Here is a 24,504-nt window from a genome sequence, read left to right as displayed (position 1 = left end):
TAAATAAATAGTCCAAAAGAAGAATACTGAGGTAGTGTTCATGGGTTCATAGACCATTCGGAAATCTAATTTTTATATCAAAATAAACTTTATTCAAAATAAAATATTTATAAGTATAAATCTTTTCATTCTTACATTATCAGTTAATGCATTAGGTAGTGTTCTGTTATATTCCTTAAAGCCAATAGGATTGTTGCCATTCATGTAACCCCCTGGCATGATACATGGCTGCGATAATTGAGAGCCTTCCGCATCCAACCAGAAGATCCCTATACTGTGGTCCTTCCCCACCTATCCTTTCCGATGGCTGCACCGAGCTTCCGTACCTCTCTCAGCATGTACTCCTACAGCCTGGAATGTGCCAGGTGGAAGGGAAGAAGCTAAAAAATGTTTAGGGTGATAAGAGTCAAATACAGGGAAATGGGACTAGCTCAGATGGACATCTTAGTTGGCATGGACAAGTTGGATCAAAGGTCTTGCTTCCATGCCGTGATAACTCTGTGTCTGCATGTTTAATCTTGTCCTAAAGGTATTTAAATGGATTTTTTAAAATCACTAATTGTTTCTAAGTACATTTTCATGCAGGCACGTGTCAAAGAGCAACATTCAAATAACCATGATAGTTTATAGCCATAGGTGTTCCCTTGTTACTCTAGTTATCGCCCAAATTCATAAAGGCATGCAGATTATTAAGTTAATTGACCACTGTAAGTTGCCCTTTGTGGGTAGGTGAGTGATAGAATCAATTGAAAATTGATGAGAATATCAGGAGAGTAAAATGGAATTGGATAGATAGATTGATGCTTTATTGATCCCAATGGAAATTACAGTGTCACACTAGCATTACAAGGTATACTTAGAAGAGAAGAAAGAAAGAATAGAAAATAAGTTACCTCAATTTGGCTAACAGGAGGGGGTCATCACCTTCCTGATTACAGGTGACTCATTATACAGCCTAATGGCCAAGGGTAAGAATGGCCTCATATAGCACTCTTTGGAGCAGTGCATTTGTCTTAAGTCTATTACTAAAACTGCTCCTCTGTTCAGCCAAGGTGGCATGTAGAGGGTGAGAAACATTATCCAGAATTGCCAAGATTTTCCATAGAGTCTTTTGTTCTTTTGCAGATTCCAGTGTGTCCAGTTTGACTTCTATAGCAGAGCCAGCCTATCTAATCAGTTTATTAAGCCATTGGCTTATCCCATGCCCCAGCACACACCATATAGAAGATTGCACTGGTGATAACAGACTGGTAGAGCATGTGAAGGAGAGGCCTGCATAATCCAAAGGACTTCAGTCTCCTTAGGAAGTTGAGGCTACTTTGGCCCTTCTTGTACACAGACTCAGTGTTGGTGCTGCACTCAAGTCTATCATCCAGGTGCATCACCTCGTAATAGTAAGTCCACACCAGATCCACATTCTCACCATCAATAGTAACACGGAGCAGTGCAGGCTTAGTCTTCCTAATGTCCTTCACCACCTTCTTAGTGCATGATTACACTAGTGTAGGATTAGCGTCAATAGGTTCTAGATGGTTGGCACCGAGTCAGTGGGCCAAAAGTTCTTCTCCAGTGCTGTATGACTCTATGACACTTTGACTCCTTGAAACATTTATACTGGTTTCTGAATGGCCTTGAGCTTGCTGTAAATTTTCATGATAAGCACTGGTAATTTTCAGGACTCTACAGTCACAAGTGTCTCAAGTCCAGTGGTTGAAGCTGACTGGCTATTTTCTGTCTGTGGTGTCTAATGGCTGACCAGAAACTCTACCATCAGAACTTGTGGCAGGTTACATGGCAAAATGTTCACTTTATTTGGGACTGTTGGATTCCAGAGAAGTAATGAATGAATAAGTTAAGGGGGAAAAAAATAAAATAAGTTGTTACAAATTTTTACATTATTTATGCAAACAAGAGGAAATCTGCAGATGCTGGAAGTTCAAGCAACACACACAAAATGCTAGTGGAATGCAGCAGGCCAGGCAGCATCTATAGGAAGAAGTACAGTCGACGTTTTGGGCTGAGACCCTTAGTCAGGACTAACTGAAATAAAAAATAGTAAGAGATTTGAAAGTGTGAGCGGGAAGGGGAAATCCGAAATGATAGGAGAAGATAGGAGAGGGAGGGATTAAGCTAAGAGTTGGAAAGTTGATTGGCAAAAGGGATACAAGGCTGGAGAAGGGAAAGGATCATGGGACAGGAGGCCTAGGGAGAAAGAAAGGGTGAAGGAAGCACCAGAGGGAGATGGAGAGCAGGCAAGGAGTGATTGTGAGAGGGGCAGAGAGAGAGAGAAAAAAAGGGGGGACGGGAAAGAATAAATAAATAAATAAATGATGGGGTAAGTAGGGGAGGAGGGGCATTAATGGAAGTTAGAGAAATCAGTGTTCATGCCATCAGCTTGGAGGCTACCCAGACGGAATATAAGGTGTTGTTCCTCCAACCTGAGTGTGGCTTCATCTTGACAGTGGAGGAAGCCATGGATTGACATATCAGAATGGGAATGGGATGTGGAATTAAAATGTGTGGCCACTGGGAGATCCTGCTTCCTCTGGCAGACAGAGTGTAGGTGAAACATTTACATTGTTTGTGTTTAGTTTGATATTTTTATTAAAGTGTTCTTAATATTATTAGTTGATTTTGTATTCCTTGTTATTGTTACCATTTCCAAAAATCCATGGATGCTGCCTGGCCTGTTGATTTCCTCCAGTATTTTGTGTGTGTTGCTCATTTTTAAGTGTTTACTTTCATCTTAATATTATTTAGATGGGAGATATTTCACAATTTTACAAAGCTGAGACTGTAATTATGTATAACATTTTCTAGAAAAGATTGAAAAGATTCATGGGGTCATGGTTGTTCCAAACCTCTCCAAGCAAATGTTCAAGTCTTTGCCACTCTGCTGTAGAACATTGATCTTCCAGCTTCAGGGCATAGGACTGCAGGGAAACGGAGAGTATGGCTGGTTGAAGGCTGGCAACAGGTTCCTTTCAAGAAAATTCAGGCCATTATTCCATCTTTTTGAAAATCCCTAATCCATCAAACTCTGGAATCAGATGTTCCGATTTACCCTGTCAAAACCATTCACATTTCTCAATTACCATATAATATGGTGATATGTCAGATGTACTTTGTTAGCTAATAAGCATACCGATTGACCTAATACTGTGAAGGACACTGAACGAATGCTAATTTCTCTTCAGCTGCTCTAACTGACATTCTCAGTTCTTGAGAAAATAACCTTCTTTTCCCTCATTTTTAAAAAATCTTTCTGCCTATTATACCGCTGGCATTTAGGGCAGCCATAGGTCCTCCATCTCTAGCGATGTTCAGGGCTTCCTCCACCTTGTCAGTAGCTTCCTCTCGGTTTTCACTACTGTCAGTCACGTAAGTCCTGGATGGAGTCTCAGGAATACTGTCTCACTCAGATGTAGAAGGATTCTTCATTGCTGTTTCCATAACAGTCTTGTTTTACCAGTCAGGGTTGTTAGCCCTGAGCTGAATCCCCGAACCTGGAGGACTGGTGGACCACTCTTGGTCTGTCCTCTCTCTTTGACCTGTTTGGTATAGGTGACTTACCAAGAGCCAAAGCATAAAACCCTGACTCAGCCAACGTAGCTCTCTGGGTCATTGAGGCATGCAAGCCTTCAAACCCAATGACAAGTTTGTGGTCCTCTTGGAGGTTATCCCCACTCTCTCCACTCTCTCCTCATAAAGAAGACTCATCAACAGAGTGGTAACAGCGTGGAAGGACACCATTTGTCCCAATGAGTCTTTGCAAGAATAACCAGAGAATCTCACCACTCAACCCTTGCCCACAATCCTGCAATTTTCTTCCTCTCTAAGGCTAATACAATTCACTTGTGAATTCCTGTACTGATACTCCCAGTGTTCTTCTGGGCTCTAGCCATCCACTGTGTGAAATCTTTTTTATTCATGGTGTGAATATTAGCCTCCACTTTATGACTTAGATCTAAGAAAGGATGTGCTGATATTGGAGAGAGTCCAGAGGAGGTTCTCAAGATGATCCCAGGAATAAAAGGATTAATGTATGAGGAATGTTTAATTGGCTCTGAGCCTGCACTCATTGGAGTTTCGAAGAAAGAGAGGGGAATTTAATTGAAACCTATTGGATTTTGAAAGACCTAGACAGAGTGGATGTGGAGAGGATATTTCCTATTGTGGATGAGTCTAGAACCAGAGTGTACAGCCTCAGACTAGAAGGATGTCCCTCTGGAACAAAGATGAGGCAGAACTGCTTTATTGAAGTCATTGGTTATATTTAAAGTGGTGGCTGATAGGTTTTTGATTACTAAAGGTGCCAAAGGTTATGGGCAGAAGGCAGGAGAATGGGTTGAGGGGGATAATAAATCAGCCATGATGGAATGGCAGAGCAGACAAGATGGCTGAATGTTGTTATTCTGCTCCTTTGTCTTATGGTCTTTATTTTCTTCTGCTCTTTCACTATCAATATCTAATGCCTAAATCTTGAATGGTGAGTACAAGTTCTCAATTTTATTCGTGTGAATCTTCAGCACTTCTGCCTTCAATGAGACATTGAACTGTGTTATATATCAGGGACAGGGGCATGCACATTCTGTGGATAATGAGACATCACTAAAGTCCTTTGTGCCCACTGCAGCCCCCAAATAAGGAGTTACTTAAGGTTTATAAATTTAAACGGTTAACTAATTATAAAGAAATTATATGATCTAAAAAACTATTTTGAAACTTACAAGCTTTGTTAGGTTTAGAAATAGCTGGGGTTTAGCTCTATAATTATAGACCACTGTCGGATCAACCAGTGCATAGCAGGGAGCCACTTGACACAAGTGGTTCAGAATATGATCACTATATTTATAGAGACAGGTTCCTCAATATCCACATGTGCATACTTACATTTGTTCTGAAAAAGACATGGAGATGCGGACTCAGACTGATCTCATAAAGATGCAGATGTGTGAATGGAAATTACTGGATAATGAAGGCTGAGTGGTTCTTTCCTACGATGTGTAAAACAAGCGTTTTATCTTTGTGACAATTATACACTTAGAATATAATTTGTTGCTTAGTAACAGGAGGGGTTTCACCTCCCTTATTTCGGACAGTAACTTAGATTAGCTTACACAAGTCCTTCATCCAGTGCAGAACATAATCAATTGAATTTACCAAATTAACTTGGTTAAGTTATCTTTCAAGCTGCTGGTTTAATATTTTAATCATTTTCTGCAAAATCACTAAGGAAGAAGCGAGATCGTAAATTATGCAACAAACATTATTAAGTGTGATTAAATTTAACGGGAGCTCCCTGTACTTCAAAGTAAGTCAAACAGAAAGTAATTTTTTTTTATCAAAGTACATATATGTTACCATATAGAATCAGAATTAGGTTTAAAGTCATTGGCTTATGTTGTGAAATTTGTTTTTTTGCATCTGCAGGGTACTTGAATACATAGTAATAAGGAGACCATTAATTACAATAGTCCAAAAAGCAGTGCAAAAAGAGAACAAAAAGAAATAATGAGGTAGTGTACGTACTGTAGGTTCATTGTCCATTCAAAAATCTGATGGCAGTAAGTGGGGGTGGTTGCAGTTGTCTGGGAAGAAGCTGTTCCTGAAGCATTGAGTGTGTGTCTTCAGGCTTTTTTACCACCTCTTTAATAGTAGTAGTGAGAAGAGGGCTTGTCCTGATGATGGTTGCCTTTTTTGTAGAATACAGTCTTTTTGAGGCATTGACTTTCCTCGAAGCTGAGGACGCTAATGTCTATGATGGAGCTAGCAGAATTTGCAACTTTCTGCAGCTGTTTCCAATCCTATTGTGGTAAACTATGTACACCTGTCTGGACACGGCCCTCTGCTGACTGCTCCTGTGGTTCCTCCCACAGACCCCTGTATAAAGGTGATTGGAGGCACTGCTTCTCCCTCAGTCTCCAAGATGTGGTGGTCCCTTTTGCTGCTAATAAAAGCCCATCATTCACCTCCCTTCTCCGAGAGTTATTGATGGTGCATCAACTATGCTGTGGTTTTTCTATACCATACTGTGACCACTGTACTTTTGTAGAAATTTACAAGAGTGTTTGTTGACATACCAAGTCTCCTTAAACTCCTAATGAAATATATCCACTGTTGTGCCTTCTTTGTAATTGCATCAATATGTCGGGCCCATGATAGATCTTCAGCGATGTTGATATCCAGGAAAGTGAAACTGCTCACCCTTTCCACTGCTGATCCCTCCATTAGGACTGGTGTGTGTTCTCCTGACTTCCTCTTCCCAAAGTCCACAATCAAAACCTTGGTCTTACTGACATGAGCGCCAGTTTGTTCTTCTGACACCACTGAACCAGTGGGTATGTTTCACTCCGGTTTGCCTACTTGTCATCACCTGAAAATCTGCCAACAATAGATGTGTTGCCGTCAAATTCATAGACAGCTTTTGAACTGTGCCTAAACACACAGCAGTGGCTGTAGAGAGAGTAGAGTTGTGGACTAAACACGCATCCTTGAAGTGCGCTAGTGTTGATTGCCAGCGAGGAAGAGGTAATCTGCAATAACTGTGGTCCATCGATGAGGACATCAAGGAACCATATGCAAAGGGTGGTACAGAAGCCCAGAGGTTGGAGCTTGTTAATTAGTACTCAGGGTATGAAGGTGTTGAACGCTGAACTGTCATCAATAAACAGCAGCCTGACATAGGTATTGCTAATGTTAAATTATTAGATTAGATTCAACTTTATTGTCATTGTGCCAAGTACAGATACAAAGCCAATGAAATGCAGTTAGTATCTAACCAGAAATGCAGAGAATAGTGTTATTTACAAAATATCTGCGAATAAAAAGTAAGTGCTGCAGCACACAAATATAAAAGTACTGAGACAGTACAATATGGGCGCAATACTGCTTAGCGCTGTGATGCGAGGTTCAGCAGGGTCACAGCCTCAGGGAAGAAGCTCTTCCTGTGCCCGCTGGTGTGGGAGCAGAGGCTCCTGTAGCGCTTTCTGGATGGGAGGAGAGTAAAAAGTCCATGGTTAGGGTCAGATGCATCCTTGATCATGCTTTTCACCCTGCCCAGGCAGCGTTTATGGTAGATGTTCTCAATGGTGGGCAATTGGGTGGCGATAGTCCGCTGGACTGCTTTGCAGTCCGATACGGGACAATTGCCATACCACACTGAGATGCAGTTGGTGAGTATGCTCTCAACGGTACAGTGGTAAAACTCTGTCAGTATCCTGGGACAGAGGTGAGCTTTCTTGATGCTCCGCAGGAAATAAAGGTGCTGTTGCACCTTTTTGATCAGGATGGAGGAGTTCAGGGACCAGCTGAGATCCTCGGAAATGTGGACACCAAGGAATATGAAGCTTGATACGCGCTCCACTATAGCTTCGTTGATGTAGATGGGAACGTGAGTGTGGCTTCTGGCATGCCTGAAGTCCACAATGATCTCCTTGGTCCAAGACCGAGTGAGGCTACCTTGAGATACATTTTCTTGCAAGCATTTACAGGAAAACAAAGAAATACAATAGTACTTATGAAAACTATACCTTAACAAAGACTAACACATAACTAATGAGCAAAAGAAGACAAATTGCAGAAAAAATAACACAGAAAGCATGAAAGTGATCCTGTAGGTTGTATAATAAGTTCAGAGTAGTAGTGAGCAAAGTTATCCATGCCAGTTCAGGAGCCTGATGCTTAGAGAGTAATAACTGCCCTAGAACCTGGTGGTGTGGGACCAGACTTCTGTATCTCCTGCCTGATTGTAGTAGCTGGAAGGGAGCATGGCCTTGATGGTGAATATCTCTGATGATGGATGCTGCTTTCTTGTGGCAGTGCTACATGTAAGTGTGCTCAATGGTGGGGAAGAATTTGCACATGATGGACTAATCTCTATCCACCACTTTCTGTAGAGCTTTCTGTTTAAAGTTGAAAAGGGAGCTCTGCAAACAAGCCCTGTCTATAGCAAAGACTGCTGGCCCAGTGGCACCTGGTCTAACTGCTGAAGCAATGCAGTTTAAGACAATGGGTTACTTAATACGGCCTGATTCAAACAGACATTACTGACTAAGTAATTTAGTTCAAGGAAGCTTGCAGACCAGTTTCATAATATCACTTAGCATATCAAATAAAAGGATTTATTAATAGTTGGAAGATTGTATACTCAAACAATCAGCTTCACCAAATTAATTGTGGGTTCCTGGGAACTCTATCTCTAAAAGTTATTAGACCACTTTTGTTAAAAAGTATCTGAAAGAATATCTTATGTGTGTGAAGTCATCCACATGGTAAAAAGACAGTATCAATTAAGAAAGCAGTTTAGGCTTTTTAGAAATGGTCCAAGAATATCAAGAAGGATGACAGAAATGTGAGATGAACTAGAATCAGTTCATCTGCCTTCGATTTCTGCGGATAACTGGTTCTTCTGCAACTCAGCGCTATAGGAATTGTACCTGTGTGTTGAAAATCCTTTGTGTTTTAGAAATGGTTTGTTTTTTTGGAAATCTTTTAGGAATCAAAATCCTCTGTGTGGTTTAAATATGCTTTAAGAATGTTTGGATTTAATTGTGCATTACTGAAAATAAATGAACTGTGTTTAAAATTACCGTACTTTGTTAGCTGGAAGCGTCTTCTGCTTGGTAGGGAGGCATGACTCACCATTCAAGCAGGTGGTATTGGCAGTTAAATTCACCATAGAGAATAAACAAGGAAGTGAACTAGTATTTGAATATTGGATTGTTACAGTATAATTTCCCTGTACTGAGGGTATTTATGGCTACCACACACACAAAATGCTGGTGGAACACAGCAGGCCACACAAAATGCCTGGCCTGCTGTGTTCCACCAGCATTTTGTGTGTGTTGTTTGAATTTCCAGCATCTGCAGATTTCCTCGTGTTTGGTATTTATGGCTATTTATATCTGATAGGGCTTAAGTTCTTCATTTGAGTTTAGAATTTTGCAGTCAGCAAACCCAATACCATCACAATGTTTCACTTTGATGGTGTTTAATTGCAGGCATGAAGGGTTAAACATCAGAATAAATAGCTGCAGGATTGGGCAGATCAGGCCTGCTCTACTACTAAACACGCTCAATGCTGATCATCTACTTCAGAACACTAATCCCACCTTTCTCCATGCCCCCTGATCCCCACAACATTAAGAAATATATCTGCCACCTTAATTTGTTTATTCAATGAGATTGGCTTCACAGCCTGTTGTGGTAGAGAATTCCACAGGTTTCACTAACCCAGGGTGAGGAAATTTCTCCACATCTAGGTTCAAAGAGGCATTTTCCATATTCTGAGGTTGTCACCAGTTGGACTGGTCAACTGAGGCATTGGAAACACAAAAATGTATTAAATACTCCAATGCTGTCTCACTGATGTCTTGTATAACCCCCTTGGAGTCAATTGAATCATAGTCATATAACAGATAAAGGCCCTTTATATCATCCAGTCTGTGCTGAACTATTAATCTGACCATTGACCTGCTGTAATATATCCATCCAAATCCCTCCTATCCAATTTTCTTTTATATCTTGAAATTAAACCCACATCCACCACTTCCACTAGCAGCTCATTCCACACCCACACCACTCTCTGAGTGAAGAAGTCCCCCCCCACCATGTTCCTCTTAAACATGTCACCCTTTACCCTTAACCCATGACCTCTGGTTCTAGTCTAAATTGTGGTCACACAAAATCATTCAGACACTTCCCCAAGTTTGTTGTTTATGTCAATGATTTGGATAAAGGAATTGATGGCTTTGTAGCCAAGTTCATGGACAAATTGAAAGCAGGTGGAATGACAGGTAATGTTGAGGAAGCAGGGTGTCTGTAGTAGGACTTACAACAGATTAGGAAAATGGGAAATGAAGTGGCAGATGAGCATAATGTAGGGAAGTGCATGGTCATCCACTTTGACAGAAAGAATAAAGATGTGGACTATTTTGTAAATCAGGAGAAAATTCAAAAATCAGAGGGACTAGGATGATCTTCTGCAGGATTCACTAAAGTTTAACTTTCTGACTGAGTCAATGGTAAGGAAGGCAAATGCAATGTTAGCATTTATTTTTAGAGGACTGTGATACAATAAGAAGGATATAATGCAGAGGCTCTATAAGGCATTTGCCAGACCGCACCTGGAGTATTGTGAACAGATTTGGGCCCAAAGTATGTGCTGGCATTGGAGAGATTCCAAAGGAGGTTCATAAGATTCATTCCGGGAATGAAAGGCTTACTGTATGAGGAGTGATTAATGCCTCTGGGCCTGTAATTGCTGGAGTTAGAACAATGGGGATGAAGGAGTGGGATCTCATTGAAATCTATCAAATATTGAAAGGCTTAGACAGAGTGGGAATGGGGCATCTAGGACAAGAGGGCACAGCCTCAAAATTGAGGGACATCTATTTAGAACAGAGATGAGGAGGAATTTCTTTAGCCAGAGCGTGGTGAATAAGTGGAATTCTTTGCCACAGACAGCTGTGCGGGCCGAATCCTTGGGTATATTTCAGATGGAGGTTGATAAGTTTATAATTAATCAGGGCATCAAGAGTTATGGGGAGAAAGCAGGAGAATGGGAGTGAAGAGGGATAATAAATCAGCCATGATGAAATGGCAGAACAGACTCAATGGGCCAATGGCCTAATCCTGCTCCTACATCTAATAATCTTATTGTCTTTTGGTCTAAATTCCATCTGCAATTTTTTCAGCTTGTCCAGTTCCTGCTGCAAATTTTGTTCACTTTCCTCGGTGTCCACAATACCCTCCAGTCTTGGTGTCAGCCACAAATTTGCTGATCAAGTTTGCTACATTATCACGCAATATGAGCTTCCCACTCCTGTACACAATGCTCTAATTAACAAGGCCAGTGTGTCAAATACCTTCTACCACTCACACACACATTAGGTCTCATTGCACCATTTCTTTTCCCAAAGTATCAACATTTAGATACTATCTTCTCATTTTTAGAGCCAAAATAGATTATCTCACATTTATTTACATTTATCTAAACCTGTCAAGCATTTACCAACATCCAAGTCACTTTAGAGCCTTCATGCATCCTCCTCACAGCTCACATTCCACCCACCCACAATATTATAACACGTGTAAAATTGAAAATGTACCATGTTGTTGCCTCATCTAAATCATACAGTGTAAATAAACAAGGGATTGTTTCATCGAATAATACTGGGGAAGCTAAGATTATGGACATCATCCCAGGTTAAGGAGCACTCCATTTAAGTCTGAAGAGGGGATAAATTTCTTCGCTCAATGGTATGCAGCGCAGTGGTCAGCACAATCGCTTTATAGCGCCACGTATCACCAACTGGACTTTGATTCCCACCACTGTCTGTAAGTGCTTCCTTCCGGTGCGTTTCCTCTCAGTGCTCCAGTTTCCTCTGACATTCCAAAGACTAGGTTCGGGTTACGTTAGTAGGTTGTGGGCATGCTATTTTGGTGCAGGCTGCCCCTAGCACATTCCTCACTGAGTTGATTTGACGCAAATGAGGCTTTTCACTGTTTCGATATATATGTGGCAAATAAAGCAAATCTGCATCTTGATCTTCATTGTGCATATTTGTATGTTTTTAGCCCTGAGAGCTTTGGAGGGCAAGTCCTTTAAAATGTCCATGGCTGACAGAGGCATATATCTAGATTTCAAGGAGTCAACAGAAAAAGGATTGTAATGGCGAGACTTCTCCTGAATATCATGTTGCTATAATAGCTGAAGAATTTAAGCCTTGCTTTTCTGTCTCTTTGTACAGCAGCCTGTCTTACTGAGGGTTTCCAAGCATTTTCCACTTTATTTCATATTTTCAGCAACAGCAGTATCTTCTATCTTTGTTCTATCAGCAGGAGAAGGAATTAATGTGTCAGAATGCTTGAAGCAGAATATCAGCACTCTGAAGAAAGGTCAGGGTAAGCTGCAAGTAGATTTCCTCTCCTGTAGACCCCAGTGAGTTCAGATCGGCAAAAACATCTCCTCCACAATCTCTACCAGCACAGGGGCACCACAGGGATGTGTACTTAGCCTCCTGCTATACTCACTCTACACCTATGACTGTGTGGCTAAGTACATCTCCAACATCATATACAAATTTGCTGATGACATCACTGTTGTGGGTTGTATCAAACGGAGTGATGAATCAGCATACAGCAGGAAGCTTGAAAACTTGGCTGAGTGGTGTCATAACAACAACCTTTCGCTCAATGTCAATAAGACCAAGGAACTGATTGTAAATTTCAGAAGACAATCTGAATTTTCAGAAGACAAACTTCAGAATGCCCACTCCGATGGAGAAGATCCTGAGAGGCAGGATTTATGAACATTTGGAGAGGCATAATATGAGTAGGAATAATCAGCATGGCTTTGTCAATTTTTTGAGGATGTAACTAAACACATTGATGAAGGAAGAGCAGTAGATGTAGTGTATATGGATTTCAACAAGGTATTTGATAAGGTACCCCATGCAAGGTTTATTGAGAAAGTAAGGAGGAATGGGATCCAAGGGGACATTGCTTTATGGATTGAGAATTGGCTTGCCCACAGAAGGCAAAGAGTGGTTGTAGATGGGTCATATTCTGCATGGATGTTGGTGACCAGTGGTGTGCCTCAGGGATATGTTCTGGGACACCTTCTCTTCATGATTTTTATAAATGACATGGATGAGGAAGTGGAGGTTAGTAAGTTTACTGATGACACAAAGATTGGGGGTGTTGTGGATAGTGTGGAGGGCTGACAGAGGTTACAGTGGGACATTGATAGGAAGCAAAACAGGGCTGAGAAATGGCAGATGGCCAGATAAGTGTGGAGTGGTTTATTTTGGTAGGTCAAATATGATGGCAGAATGTAGTATTAATGGTAAGACTCCTGGCAGTGTGGAAGATCAGAGGGATCTTGGGGGCCGAGTCCATAGGACACTCAAAGCAGCTGTGTAGGTTGACTCTGTGGTTATGAAGGCGTACGGTGTACTGTATATGCCTTTATCTATCATGGAATTGAATTTAGGAGCCGACAGGTAATGGTGCAGCTATATAGGACCCTGGTCAGACCCCACTTGGAGTACTGTGCTCAGTTCTGGTCACCTCACTACAGGAAGGATGTGGAAGCCATAGAAAGGGTGCAGAGGAGATTTACAAGGATGTTACCTGTTTTGGGGAGCAAATCTTATGAAACCAGGTTGAGTGAACTCAGCCTTTTCTCCTTGGAGTGATGGAGAATGAGGGGTGACCTGATAGAGGTGTATAAGATGATAAGAGGCATTGATCGTGTGGACAGTCAGAGGCTTTCTCCCAGGGCTGAGATGGCTGCCACAAGAGGGCACAGGTTAAGGTGCTGGGGAGTAGGTACAGAGGAGATGTCAGGCGTAAGTTTTTTATGCAGAGAGTGGTGAGTGTGTGGAATGGGCTGCCGGCAACTGTGGTGGAGGCAGATATGATAGGGTCTTTTAAGAGACTTGTGGATTGGTGCATGGAGCTTAGAAAAATAGAGGGCGATGGGTAACCCCGGTAATTTCTAAGGTCGGGACATGTTCAGCAGAACTTTGTGGGCCTAAGGGCTTGTATTGTGCTGTAGGTTTTCTCTGCTTCTATGTTTCTAAGACGGAGACCAGAGGTCCATGAGCCAATTATCACCAGAGGATGGGTAGTGCATTTGTCAGTAATGGTAAGTACATGGGTGTCACTCTCTCAGAGGACCTGGACTGGACATATCATATAAATATTATAGTCAAGAAAACACAACAGTGCCTCTACTCCCTCAAGAGTCTGCAGAAGTTCAGCATGTCATCAAAAACCCTTGGCAAACTTCTATTGACGTGTTGTGGAGAGTGTGCTGACTGGCTACATTATGGTCTGGTATGGGAACACCAATGCCTTTGAGTGAAAAATCCTACAAAAGGTAATGGATGCGGCCAAGTACCTCATGGGTAAACCCTTCCCAACCATTGAGCACGTCTACATGAAATGTTGCAGCAGAAAAACAGCATTCATCATCAAAGATCCTCACATTCCAGGCCATGCTCTTTTCTCACTGCTGACGGCAGGTAGAAGGTACAGATGCCTCAGGACTCACACCACTAGGTTCAGGAAAAGATACTACCTCTCAACTATCAGGCTGTTGAACAAAAGGGGATAGCTTTAGGATGTGGAAGCTATGGAGAAGGTGCAGAGGAGATTTAACAGGATGTTGCCTGGTTTGGAGAACAAGTCATATGAAGCAAGTTCAGCAGAGCTGGGACTTTTCTTTTTGGAGCCGTAGAAGGATGAGAGGGGACTTGATAGAGGTCTACAAGATTATGAGAGGCATAGATAGGGTGGATACTCAGTATCTGTTTCTCAGGGCACCAATAGCAAACACCAGAGGGCATATGTACAAAATTAAGGGAGGGAAGTTTAGGGGAGACATCAGGGGTAAGTTTTTTACACAGAGGGTTGTGAGTGCCTGGAATGACTTGCCAGGGATGGTGATGGAGGCTAAAACATTAGGGGTATTTAAGAGCCTCTTGGGCAGGTACATGGATGAAAGAAAAATAGAGGGTTATGGGGCAGTGTGGGTTTAGTACTTTTTTTTAAAGGATTATATGGGTCGGCACAACATAGAGGGCTGAAGGGCCTGTACTGTGCTGTAATGTTCTATGCTTCTATGGTACACTCATTTAAGGACTCTGTTACATTGTTATTTCATGCTCGTTATTTATCACTATTTACTTCTATCCGCATTTGCACAGTTTGTTTACAGTTTACAGTTCCTGACACTTACAGTTTACAATTACTGTCCTATAGATTTACCAAGTTACCCACAGAAAAATAATTTTAGGGTTGTATATGGTGACGTGTATGTACTCTGATAATAAGTTTTACTTTGAACTTTGATTCCCTGAGTCAGGAGCTGCAGTACTCTCTTGTACTGTACTCTGTCAGTCTGGTTTCATACTGGAACCAAGTCCATTGCCTCTCAGGTAACTCCATGTCCTGATGCAGTGCATTGCATAATCCATTTGGTACAACTAGTCTCTTTCTGACAGCTATGTGTAAAGAACAGCCTCTGTTGTGATTTGATATGTAAGGGCTGTCTGAATCCCATACTGCCAAATGTTCTGCTGGTATGTTTGATCTGAATTCCATAAAGATCTCTGATGCCTCCGTTGGTCAGGGTCAACCATGGATGTTGTGTCCAAACTGTCTAAGTACACAAGCCAGGGTAGTACAATATGGAGAGCATGCAGCTGCCCACGTAAAGAGCTCCCTCTCTCCACACATCTGATGAAACTAAAAGACGGGCAGAGACCGATAGGGTTTGGCACCAGCAGCATTGTGGGAGTTTCCAGTCAGCGTTGAACTCACTGTAAGATTGCCTTAGGAACTCCATCTCTGGATTTTTCTCTTGGGGTTTACTCCTGAAGCCTTCCCCATAAATGGTTTAGCCACAAGGCAGAGGAAGTTTGAGATCAGAGTTTTCTTTCTCTGAGATAAGCTGTCAACCACGGCTGATGAGTCCCTTCTGCCTAGTTTTAAGGCACCAATAACCTGCTTTTTCCCCTTCTCCTGTCAGTAGAAATGGTTTTGTCGGGCTTAGTAGCAAAGCCGTCTGTGAAGGTCAGGAGCTGGACTGAGTTATTAAAGAGTATTTGAGACACACAACATATGGAACTTTTACTAGATAGAGGGAGATTATCCCCACCACCACCCCCAGCTACAACAACCTTAATGAAGCAATTCCATAAGGACTGCATCCAGCTCTGGTGGTGAGGGCCTGTGGTTGAAACATCATTGTACTTCTTTCCAAAGCATAGAAGAATTCCATGTAGTTTCATGCATCAACTAAGGATAGCTTTCTGGGAAATGGTTGAAAGTGAAACAAAAATATAAACATTTTCACTGATATGTCCATAGATTCTGACAATGCTCCTTTTGTGTAGAAAGATGCAGTAATTAACAATTTCACTCTAATATAATTAATATTTATTTCTGCACAGATATTTAATAAACTCCATCTGAGCACATCCCCGGGGTTCCAATCTCCTCAGCTGAATTATACACTCAGTGGGCACTTTATTAGGTACAACTGTATACCTGCTTGTTCATGTAAATACCTAATCAGCCAGTTGTGTGGCAAGAATTCAATGTTTAGGTTCAGTTGTTGTTCAGAACAAACATTAGAATTGGAAAGAAGCGTGATCTAATTGATGTTGACCATGGAATAATTGTTGGTGCCAGGTGTGGTGGTTTGATTATCCCAGAACCTGCTGATCTCCTAGGTTTTTCACAGGTTTCACAGAATGGTTTGCAAAGAAAACAACAAAAAAAACATCAAGAGAGTGGCAGTTCTGTGAATGAAAATGCCTTGTTAGTGAGAGAGGTCAGAGGAGAATGGCCAGACTGGTTCAAGGTGACAGTAACTCAAATACCCACACGGTGTACTAGTGGTGTGCAGAAGAACATCTCTGAATGCACAACGTCTCAAAACTTAAAATGGATAAGTTACAGTAGCAGAAGATCACAAGCATACAGAAACACACTCAGTGGCCACATTATTAGATACCTCCTGTACCTAATATAGTCTCCACTGAGTGTAACTCTCTTGCCCAAGTATCATCTTATATAAGTACCCAAACCTGTCTTCATTTTCATTTGCACTTGAGTAACAAGAGCCAGAAGGGATATGAATTTCTAAATGTGATCTCCCATGTAATTTCAGTATTGTTCTGTAGCTGGAGCAGTACTGAATGTGGATTTGGCTCTGGAAGTCAATTCAAAAGACATGCTGAAACTAAACACTGATTAGTCAGATATCCTTGAATGTCCTAAATATATCAGAATTACCTTTCTCTCAGCCCTTCTGCATTAACTGAGTATCCTGATTGGTTGCGTCATGGCCTGGTATGGAAATGCCAGGGAATGGGAAGGTTGGTGGATACAGGCTAATTTATCATAGGAAAAGTCCTCCCCACCATCGAGCACATCTACAAAGACCATGGGCACAGCAGTTTCTGTCATCATGGATACCCACCATTCAGGCCATGCTCTCTTCACACTGCTGCCATCGGGAAGGACATAAAGGAGCCTTAGGTATCCACTAGCTGGTTCAGTAACAGTTACTACCCTTTGATCATCAAGCTTCTGAACCAGCACGGATAACTTCACACTCCTCAACAATGAACTGATTCCACAACCTACGGACTCACTTTCAAGGGCTCTACAACTCGTGTTCTCAATATTATTTATTTGTTTGTTTGGTTATTTTTTTTACTGTTTTTGTCTTCTTTTGCACATGACTGCTTGTCAGTCTCTGTGGGTAATTTTGCATTGGGACTGCTGTATTTCTCTGTTCCACTGTGAATGCCTACAAAAACAAAATGAACCTCTGGGTAGTATATGGAGACATTTACATACATTGATAATAAATGATCTTTGTACTTTGAACAGAATGTGTTAATTATTTAGATCCTGAGGAATTAAATAGAATTTGCAAAGTTGTGCACCCTTCCTGTTCCAGCTGGCACATACCAAAGTTCAGATTAAATGATTAAATTAGCAAATGATAACAATTTCTTCTTGACTCATGGATCGTAATGTGTTAATTAGCAAAGCCAGAGGACAAATTGATGCTTTGAGTGTTTGTTTGGCACACCTCGGGGGGTTTGTTCTCATTCACATATCCAGAGTGCACACAACGCTGAGGAAAGTTGCCAAGTGCCTGAATTATACGAGAACTGTTAAAAAATACACTTTCCTTGAGCCAGCCAATATGTAATTGCACGTCTGATTCTCCACAGATATTGATGAATGTGCCGCAGGAATTCACAGCTGCTGGAATGACTCAGTCTGTGTAAATCTGGAAGGAGGATTTGACTGTCGATGTCCTTTTGGTGAACACTGCACAGGCGATTGTCCTCACGACGACGAGTTGAAGCGCAATGGACAAATCTGGACCTTGAGAAATGATCGATGTTCTGTCTGTTCCTGTCAGGTGAGCGCACAGAGTGGTGTGATGGGTTGGGATGAGGACAGTGTCGTGCGAGACATGTTTGATTTTGACTTACAGAAGGCCCAAGGTAATGCAGTGAATGACCTCAGAAGATGACTAAGTTATGGTTTGCGAACTGTGGAAAAATAGTTCTGGCTATACTTTAAAGTGAAAGACCTGTGATATAGACCACAAGACATAGGAGCAGAATTAGACAATTCAGCCCATCAGGTCTACTCTGGAGATATCTATCATTTGCCCATCATTAAGTATAAAATATCAGCCTAAGTTACCTGCTCAATTCAAGTTACAAACCAGATCTATAGATCTGAAAGTAGTACACAGAACAGAAGTGGGTATCTCCTTGGAATTTTAAACCCATTTCCTAGCATTTCATGTACAGGAGCATCGATAGAGCTCCCTTCAGAGATTAGATTGCCAGCTAACCTAATATGCTTTCCCACCCATGCCTCTTTGGAAGATGCCATCTAAGGATTGCTTCAGGTCTAACTGAGATGTAAATGAAGATAACTCATTCTACTTGGCATTTGTAAATGTGTCCATAAAGGAAATATTAAGCGGGGTTTTTCTATTGATTTTGAGTGAACAAAATGACTCTCAGTATTTATCTTCCAGATATCATGCAGTTTATTAAACTTAATTTTCCAAACAGACATGATTTGCTGTCCCTCTTAATTTCCTATTGGAAATGAAAATTGTGCAAGTAGTGTTCGTGTTCAGGATATTTGAGTTCTTGATAACTACAGACGTAATACAGAACAAAAGAGCAAATAATACGGAAAGTATAAACTGAAAGCAAATTGGGTTTTAAGAAGGCAATATGATTAAACAATCAACAAAAAGGGATACTTTAATACTTGTTACCAGTATGAAGTCTGTTAAATGTCATTACCATCAGTCCATCATAGGAAAAGCCCTCCCCATCACCGAGCACATCTATAATGAGTGCTGCCACCAGAAAGCAACATATATCATCAAGGACTCCCACAGTCCATGCCATACTCTCTTCTCACTGCTATCATCAGGAAAGAGCTACAGGAGTCTTGGGTCTCACACTACCAGGTTCAAGAGCAGATATTACCCTTCAACCATCAGGTGAAACAGCGTGGATAGCTCCACTCACCTCAACCCTGAAGTGATTTCACAACCAATGATGCACATTCAAAGAATCTAGACCTCATTCTGAACATTATTTATTTACTGTTTGATACTTTTTTTCTGTAATTGCGCAGTTTGTCCTCTTTTGCACATTGATTGCTTTTCAGTCTGTATGTGTAGTTTTTCATTGATTCTATTGTATTTCTTTGTTCTGCTGCGAGAAATGAACCTCCGGGTAGTATATGGTGACACATACTGTACATACTTTGATAATAAATATACATTGAACTTTGAAGTTTTGAAGGCTACAAAGTAATTGAAACATCATCTAGATGTTTAGGAACAGCTTCTTCCCTCTGCCATCCAATTCCTAAATGGACTGAATCCATGAACACTACCTCACTTGTTTTTAATGTATATTTTTCTGTTTTTTGCACCATTTTAAATCTATTCAATATACCTATACTGTAATTGATTGATTTATTATATTTTTTCTTCTTCTTTTATGTCTATTGCATTGAACTGCTGCTGCTAAGTTAACCAATTTCACAACACATGCTGGTGATAATAAACCTGATTTTGATTCTGACTATCAGGCTCATTTTGCATTGTAATGGGTTGATCAGAGGTTATTGCTGTAAAGGGCATACTTCGAGTGAGCCTCCATTTGTGAGTATAATGATAAGCAGGTCGAGTACAGGTTGGATCTACTCCCAGGCCCTATATAAGTCTATTAGACCTTACTCAGAGTTGCCACAATGCTAGGACAACTCATCTTCATTTATGTCCAACTAAAGGGGCAGAGACTTTTACATTTCATTCAAATGATAACACTTCCAATAGAGTTGGTACATTTGAATTCTAGGATGGAAAACTGTGGCCAAATCAAGGCTGATGTTGATATAAATATAGTCTATCTAAAGCATTGAGTTTAAGAGCCGAGAGGTAATGTTGCAGCTATATATGACCCTGGTCAGACCTCACTTGGAGTACTGTGCTCAGCTCTGGTCGCCCCACTACAGGAAGGACATGGAAACCATAGAAAGGGTGCAGAGGAGATTTACAAGGATGTTGCCTGGATTGGGGAGCTTGCCTCATGAGAATAGGTTGAGTGAACTTGGCCTTTTCTCCTTGGAGTGATGGAGGATGAGAAGTGACCGTATAGAGGTGTACAAGATAATGAGATACATTGATCATGTAGGTAGTCAGAGGCTTTTTCTCAGGGCTGAAATGGCTAGCATGACGGGGCATAGTTTTAAGGTGCTTGGAAGAAGGTACAGAGGAGATGTCAGGGTTAAGTTTTTTTATGCAGACAGTGGTGAGTGTGTGGAATGGGCTGTGGGCGGTGGTGGTAGAGGTGGAAACGATAGGGTCTTTTAAGAGACTCCTGGATAGGTACATGGAGCTTGGAAAAATAGAGGTCTATGGGTAAGCCTAGGTAGTTCTTAGGTAAGGACATGTTTGGCACAGCTTTGTGGGCCAAAGGGCCTGTATTGTGCTTTAGGTTTCTATGTTTCTATGTTTCATTCAGTGTACTATTCTCTGGTAGTTATATTCATCTGTAGTTAGTCTTAACCAAATCATTTAGTGATAACATTTATGATGACACAAGGTAATCATGAAATATTCAAAGGTTCGGTGTTTTAATGGTTCAATTTAATATTAAAGAATGTATACTGTATGCAACCTGAAATTCTTACTCTTCACAGACATCCACAAAACAGAAAAAAAAACAAAGAATAAATGACCAAGAACATTAAAACCCCAACGCCCTCCTTGCATGCACAAGCAACAGCAAAAACATCAGCCCTCCCCCACCCCCACTTGCTCCAGCAAAAGCATCAACTCTCCACCACCCACCATGCAAACAATTGCAAAGACAGCAGAGACCATCAGAAACTACTGTCCATCCCAAAACTTCAACATCTCTCTCTCTCTCCTCCAAGATGCTGACACCCTGGAACCTGAAGCTGCTCGTCCTTTTCAACACTGACCTCTCAATGAGAATGCAATGTAAACATGAAAGAATGACCAATCCTGCCACAGATAACCAGTAAAAGCATGGAGCTTTGTGATAAACGTGCTAAAGTTATAATAGAATTGTCACTGTGGGCAGTTGTTGTCTTTGATTTAAATCTAATCCCTGGAATCTCATTCTCGTGAAGATAATTGCGTTCTCAGGATAAAATATGTGATTAAGATCACTCAATCTAGACCTTAGTTAATTATCAAGTCAACGTTGAATCTCGCCTGGGTCTAAATGTGACTCTAGTCTATCAGAAATTGTTACTTATTAAAATCAATCAATAGAAGTTTATCTTTTATAATGAACTGGAATATAAGGACATTTCCTCTCAACATGATGGTTGTTTTCTCTACTTTTGAAATAGGATGGCAAGATTTTCTGCAGAAGGACAGTCTGTGACTGTCGCAATCCAAATGTGGACCTTTTCTGCTGCTCGGAATGTGATACCAGGGTGACCAGCCAGTGCTTACATCAGAATGGACATCTGGTTTACCGCAGTGGTGACATCTGGACTTACAGCTGCCAGCAATGCCGATGTCTGGTATGTGCCTCAACTCTCTGGGAGAATTTCCAGACCTTAATGAGGAAAGATGAAGCAGTTAAATAGAGCCTTTTATATCTTAGGTGACTCCCAAAACTAATTAGCCTGTGAAGTACTTTTGAAACATTGTCTCGGCGATTTAGTGTAGGAAATGGTCATCCTAGGCTCATGTAAACAGCAATCTGACTATTACCAGATAATCTGCTTCAGTAAAGTTGGATGTGGGATAGTAATGTCCAGGGCATTGGGGAAAGCTATCTGCACTTGCTTCAAATAGTGCCATGGGATCTTTTGCCGACTGAAAGAGATTGTTTTAATATCTGATTTGAAAGGCATTACCTCTCAGAGTGCAGCATCCCCTAAGTATTGGTTTGAAGTGTCAGTTTAGGTTTTCTGTTTATTTTATCTGATGAGATCGAGCAAACATGTACAACCTGTAAAAGATCAGGTTTCCCCCTGATGTTATAATTGCTGCTTTCTGTCTTGTCGATCCCCAGTGTTGTATGGGGAATACATGATAACATTCTCATTAAGAAAAAAAAGGTCAATAAGTCCAAAATTACAACAATTACCACAGTAAAAATCAACCCTTGTTTGTCTCTGTGTGAGCACAGAAGATCCCAGACTGCTACAAAGTTAGCCAACTAAAGACCTCAGCAGCGAAGCAGTAAACTGATTTTCAAGGCCTATCGCTTTAAGATTGTCACTGAACTCTGTGGGTAGCTGGTGAAAATTCAAGCCTTTCACTAAAGAGTTCTTCTAAATGTCTCAAATGGTTTTGAAGGCTGGCTTAGATGATGTGTCTCTTTGATGTGATTTATTAACTGCTGTCAAACGTAGAGAGGAGAAGTTGTTTAGGTTGATGAGGCAGGAAAACTGAGAAAGTATTAGAATATTATGAGGGTATAATGGATTCCAAAACTGTATTCAAATTTAGTCAGCAATTAATAAAAATGAAAATCAATAGCTCAAAAATTAAAACCGTTCAGAATATGAACTGTTTCATTTAAAAATGATGAATTTATCCATCCTTAATTGAGCAGAGGGTCAAGTCAGGAAGGTGAAGCTTTGGCAGTAATACTTGGAATGGTATTGATCGTGGGATTAATATCTTTATATTTGTTAGCTGTTTCTGCTATATTTGGAGACAAATAAAAAAGGAAAATTTAAGTAATTTCCTCAACATAAATCTCTGCACACTCTTAGTTATTAAATGGATGGAAACCTCTTAACTTGCTGCTGAGGCTATGCTGAGAAGATCATTGTGTTGTTCTAGCAACAATTTTCAAAGGGCATATTGACTTTTTTCCAGTTCTTGATGAGTAGGAATACAAATCCTCTGAACGTCTTGAGAGGATTTTTGTCCCTGATGTAAAATGTGTGAAGAACTATTAACTCAAATTGTGATGTTAATTCAGCATGACTTTCTAAGTCCTTACCAAAGTTGCTTGCTAAGGAGCTCTATTAATCACTTAAACTCAGTGCCACACTCTTGTGATTATTAAAGGCCACATACTTACCTAGCATAAAAAATGATCTATGAAATTGTGCTCTGGGGGTCAAATTACTACACACTTATCGATGAATTGAATATAATTCTGTAAGAAGTGAAGTGCCACTTGCAATAGTTACCCCAAGTCATTAATATCCTAGAAAGCTTTCTATATCTATGCTCAGTGATATCTCAGTTTAGCCAAACGGTTAATTGGACCAGTTAAATAGTTTTCCGCCTGTGTAGATTAGAAGAGCAGGCTTGCTATTCTGCAACATATGAATGACCTTCCTATTCTGAAGAGCCTCTTGATTATCTGGAAGACACAGACCAAAAAGTGTGATGAACTGATATTCAATTGCCTGAAGTGCTCCTAGAACACTCAATAACTTCAAGAACATCCAGATCAAAGCAGACCACTTGACTGGCATCCCATCTACCACCCTAAATATTTGACCCCTCTACTACTAACTCACTATTACTTCACCCTGTGTCAGCAACAGCACAGGGATGAGCAAAGCTAACACATTCTGATTTGATGCTTGCAACTACTTAGAAGGATAAGGGCCACCATCTACCAATATCCATCACTCTTATTCATAGATACATGTTATTCCTTCATTGTTGCTGTCTCAATTGTGGGACTCACTGCCGGTAGCAGGGTGAGATTACCTTCATCACATGATCGGCATAAGTATTTTGGAAAAGATTAGGCCATTTGGCCCTTCTAGCCTACACTGTTCTTCATGAAAAACATTACTGAGTTTTTATTTCAGTGCCATTTTTGTTCATAGATCACCTGTGCTTTAATTCTCAATTATCCAGAAATTCATTTGTCTTTGTTAATCAGTTGCCCTATCAAGGATTCGATGACTGAGATTCCACAGCCTTCCAGTTTAGAGAATTTCACAGGCTCCCCACCCTCTGGTTGAAGGAATTTCTTGTCCTGTCAGTCCTGAACAGCTTACTGCTTGTCCTGAGACTGGGCACCTGGACCTAGACTCTTCAGTTGAAGGACCATCCTCTCTGCATTCAGCCTGTTGAGATCTAAGACAATGTTGTCAATTCTGATTGGACCTCCTCTCATTCTTCTAAAGTTTGGAGAATATTGTCTAGTCTACTGAATCTCTCCACATCTATCCCTGTGCTGTTTCTATGTCGAGTAGATTTTTTTCTCAGATTAGGAGATCAAAGTCATACGGAATGTTCCAGGATGTTCTATACAGTTGTTTCACATAATGAAGATTGGCATACCATTTGCCTCCTAATTCGTTCATTACCCTCACATGTTAGGTTTCAGTGACTGGAATTTATAAGCACATCATCCCTGTGAGCGTGATCACGGACCAGATTCTCACATTCCAAAAAAA

At 40.9% G+C, this 24,504-nt stretch overlaps 1 protein-coding gene across 6 annotated transcripts in view; it reads left to right on the top strand.

Annotated features, from left to right (window-relative positions):
* The window catches only part of LOC140729684 (protein kinase C-binding protein NELL1-like), a 915,540-nt gene that overhangs the window by 857,787 nt on the left and 33,249 nt on the right, over positions 1–24,504 (top strand). For all 6 annotated transcript variants that reach the window (XM_073049744.1, XM_073049741.1, XM_073049746.1 and 3 more), the window contains 2 exons: positions 17,766–17,959; positions 21,466–21,642. In XM_073049744.1, coding sequence (XP_072905845.1) covers positions 17,766–17,959; positions 21,466–21,642 — 371 coding nt within the window. The remainder of the gene's footprint in view (positions 1–17,765; positions 17,960–21,465; positions 21,643–24,504) is intronic.

The sequence above is a fragment of the Hemitrygon akajei genome, chromosome 6 (genome assembly GCF_048418815.1).
Source record: "Hemitrygon akajei chromosome 6, sHemAka1.3, whole genome shotgun sequence".
Classification (NCBI taxonomy): domain Eukaryota; kingdom Metazoa; phylum Chordata; class Chondrichthyes; order Myliobatiformes; family Dasyatidae; genus Hemitrygon; species Hemitrygon akajei.
The sequence above is the reverse complement of the archived record's forward strand: the minus strand, read 5'-3'. Positions and strand labels throughout refer to the sequence as shown.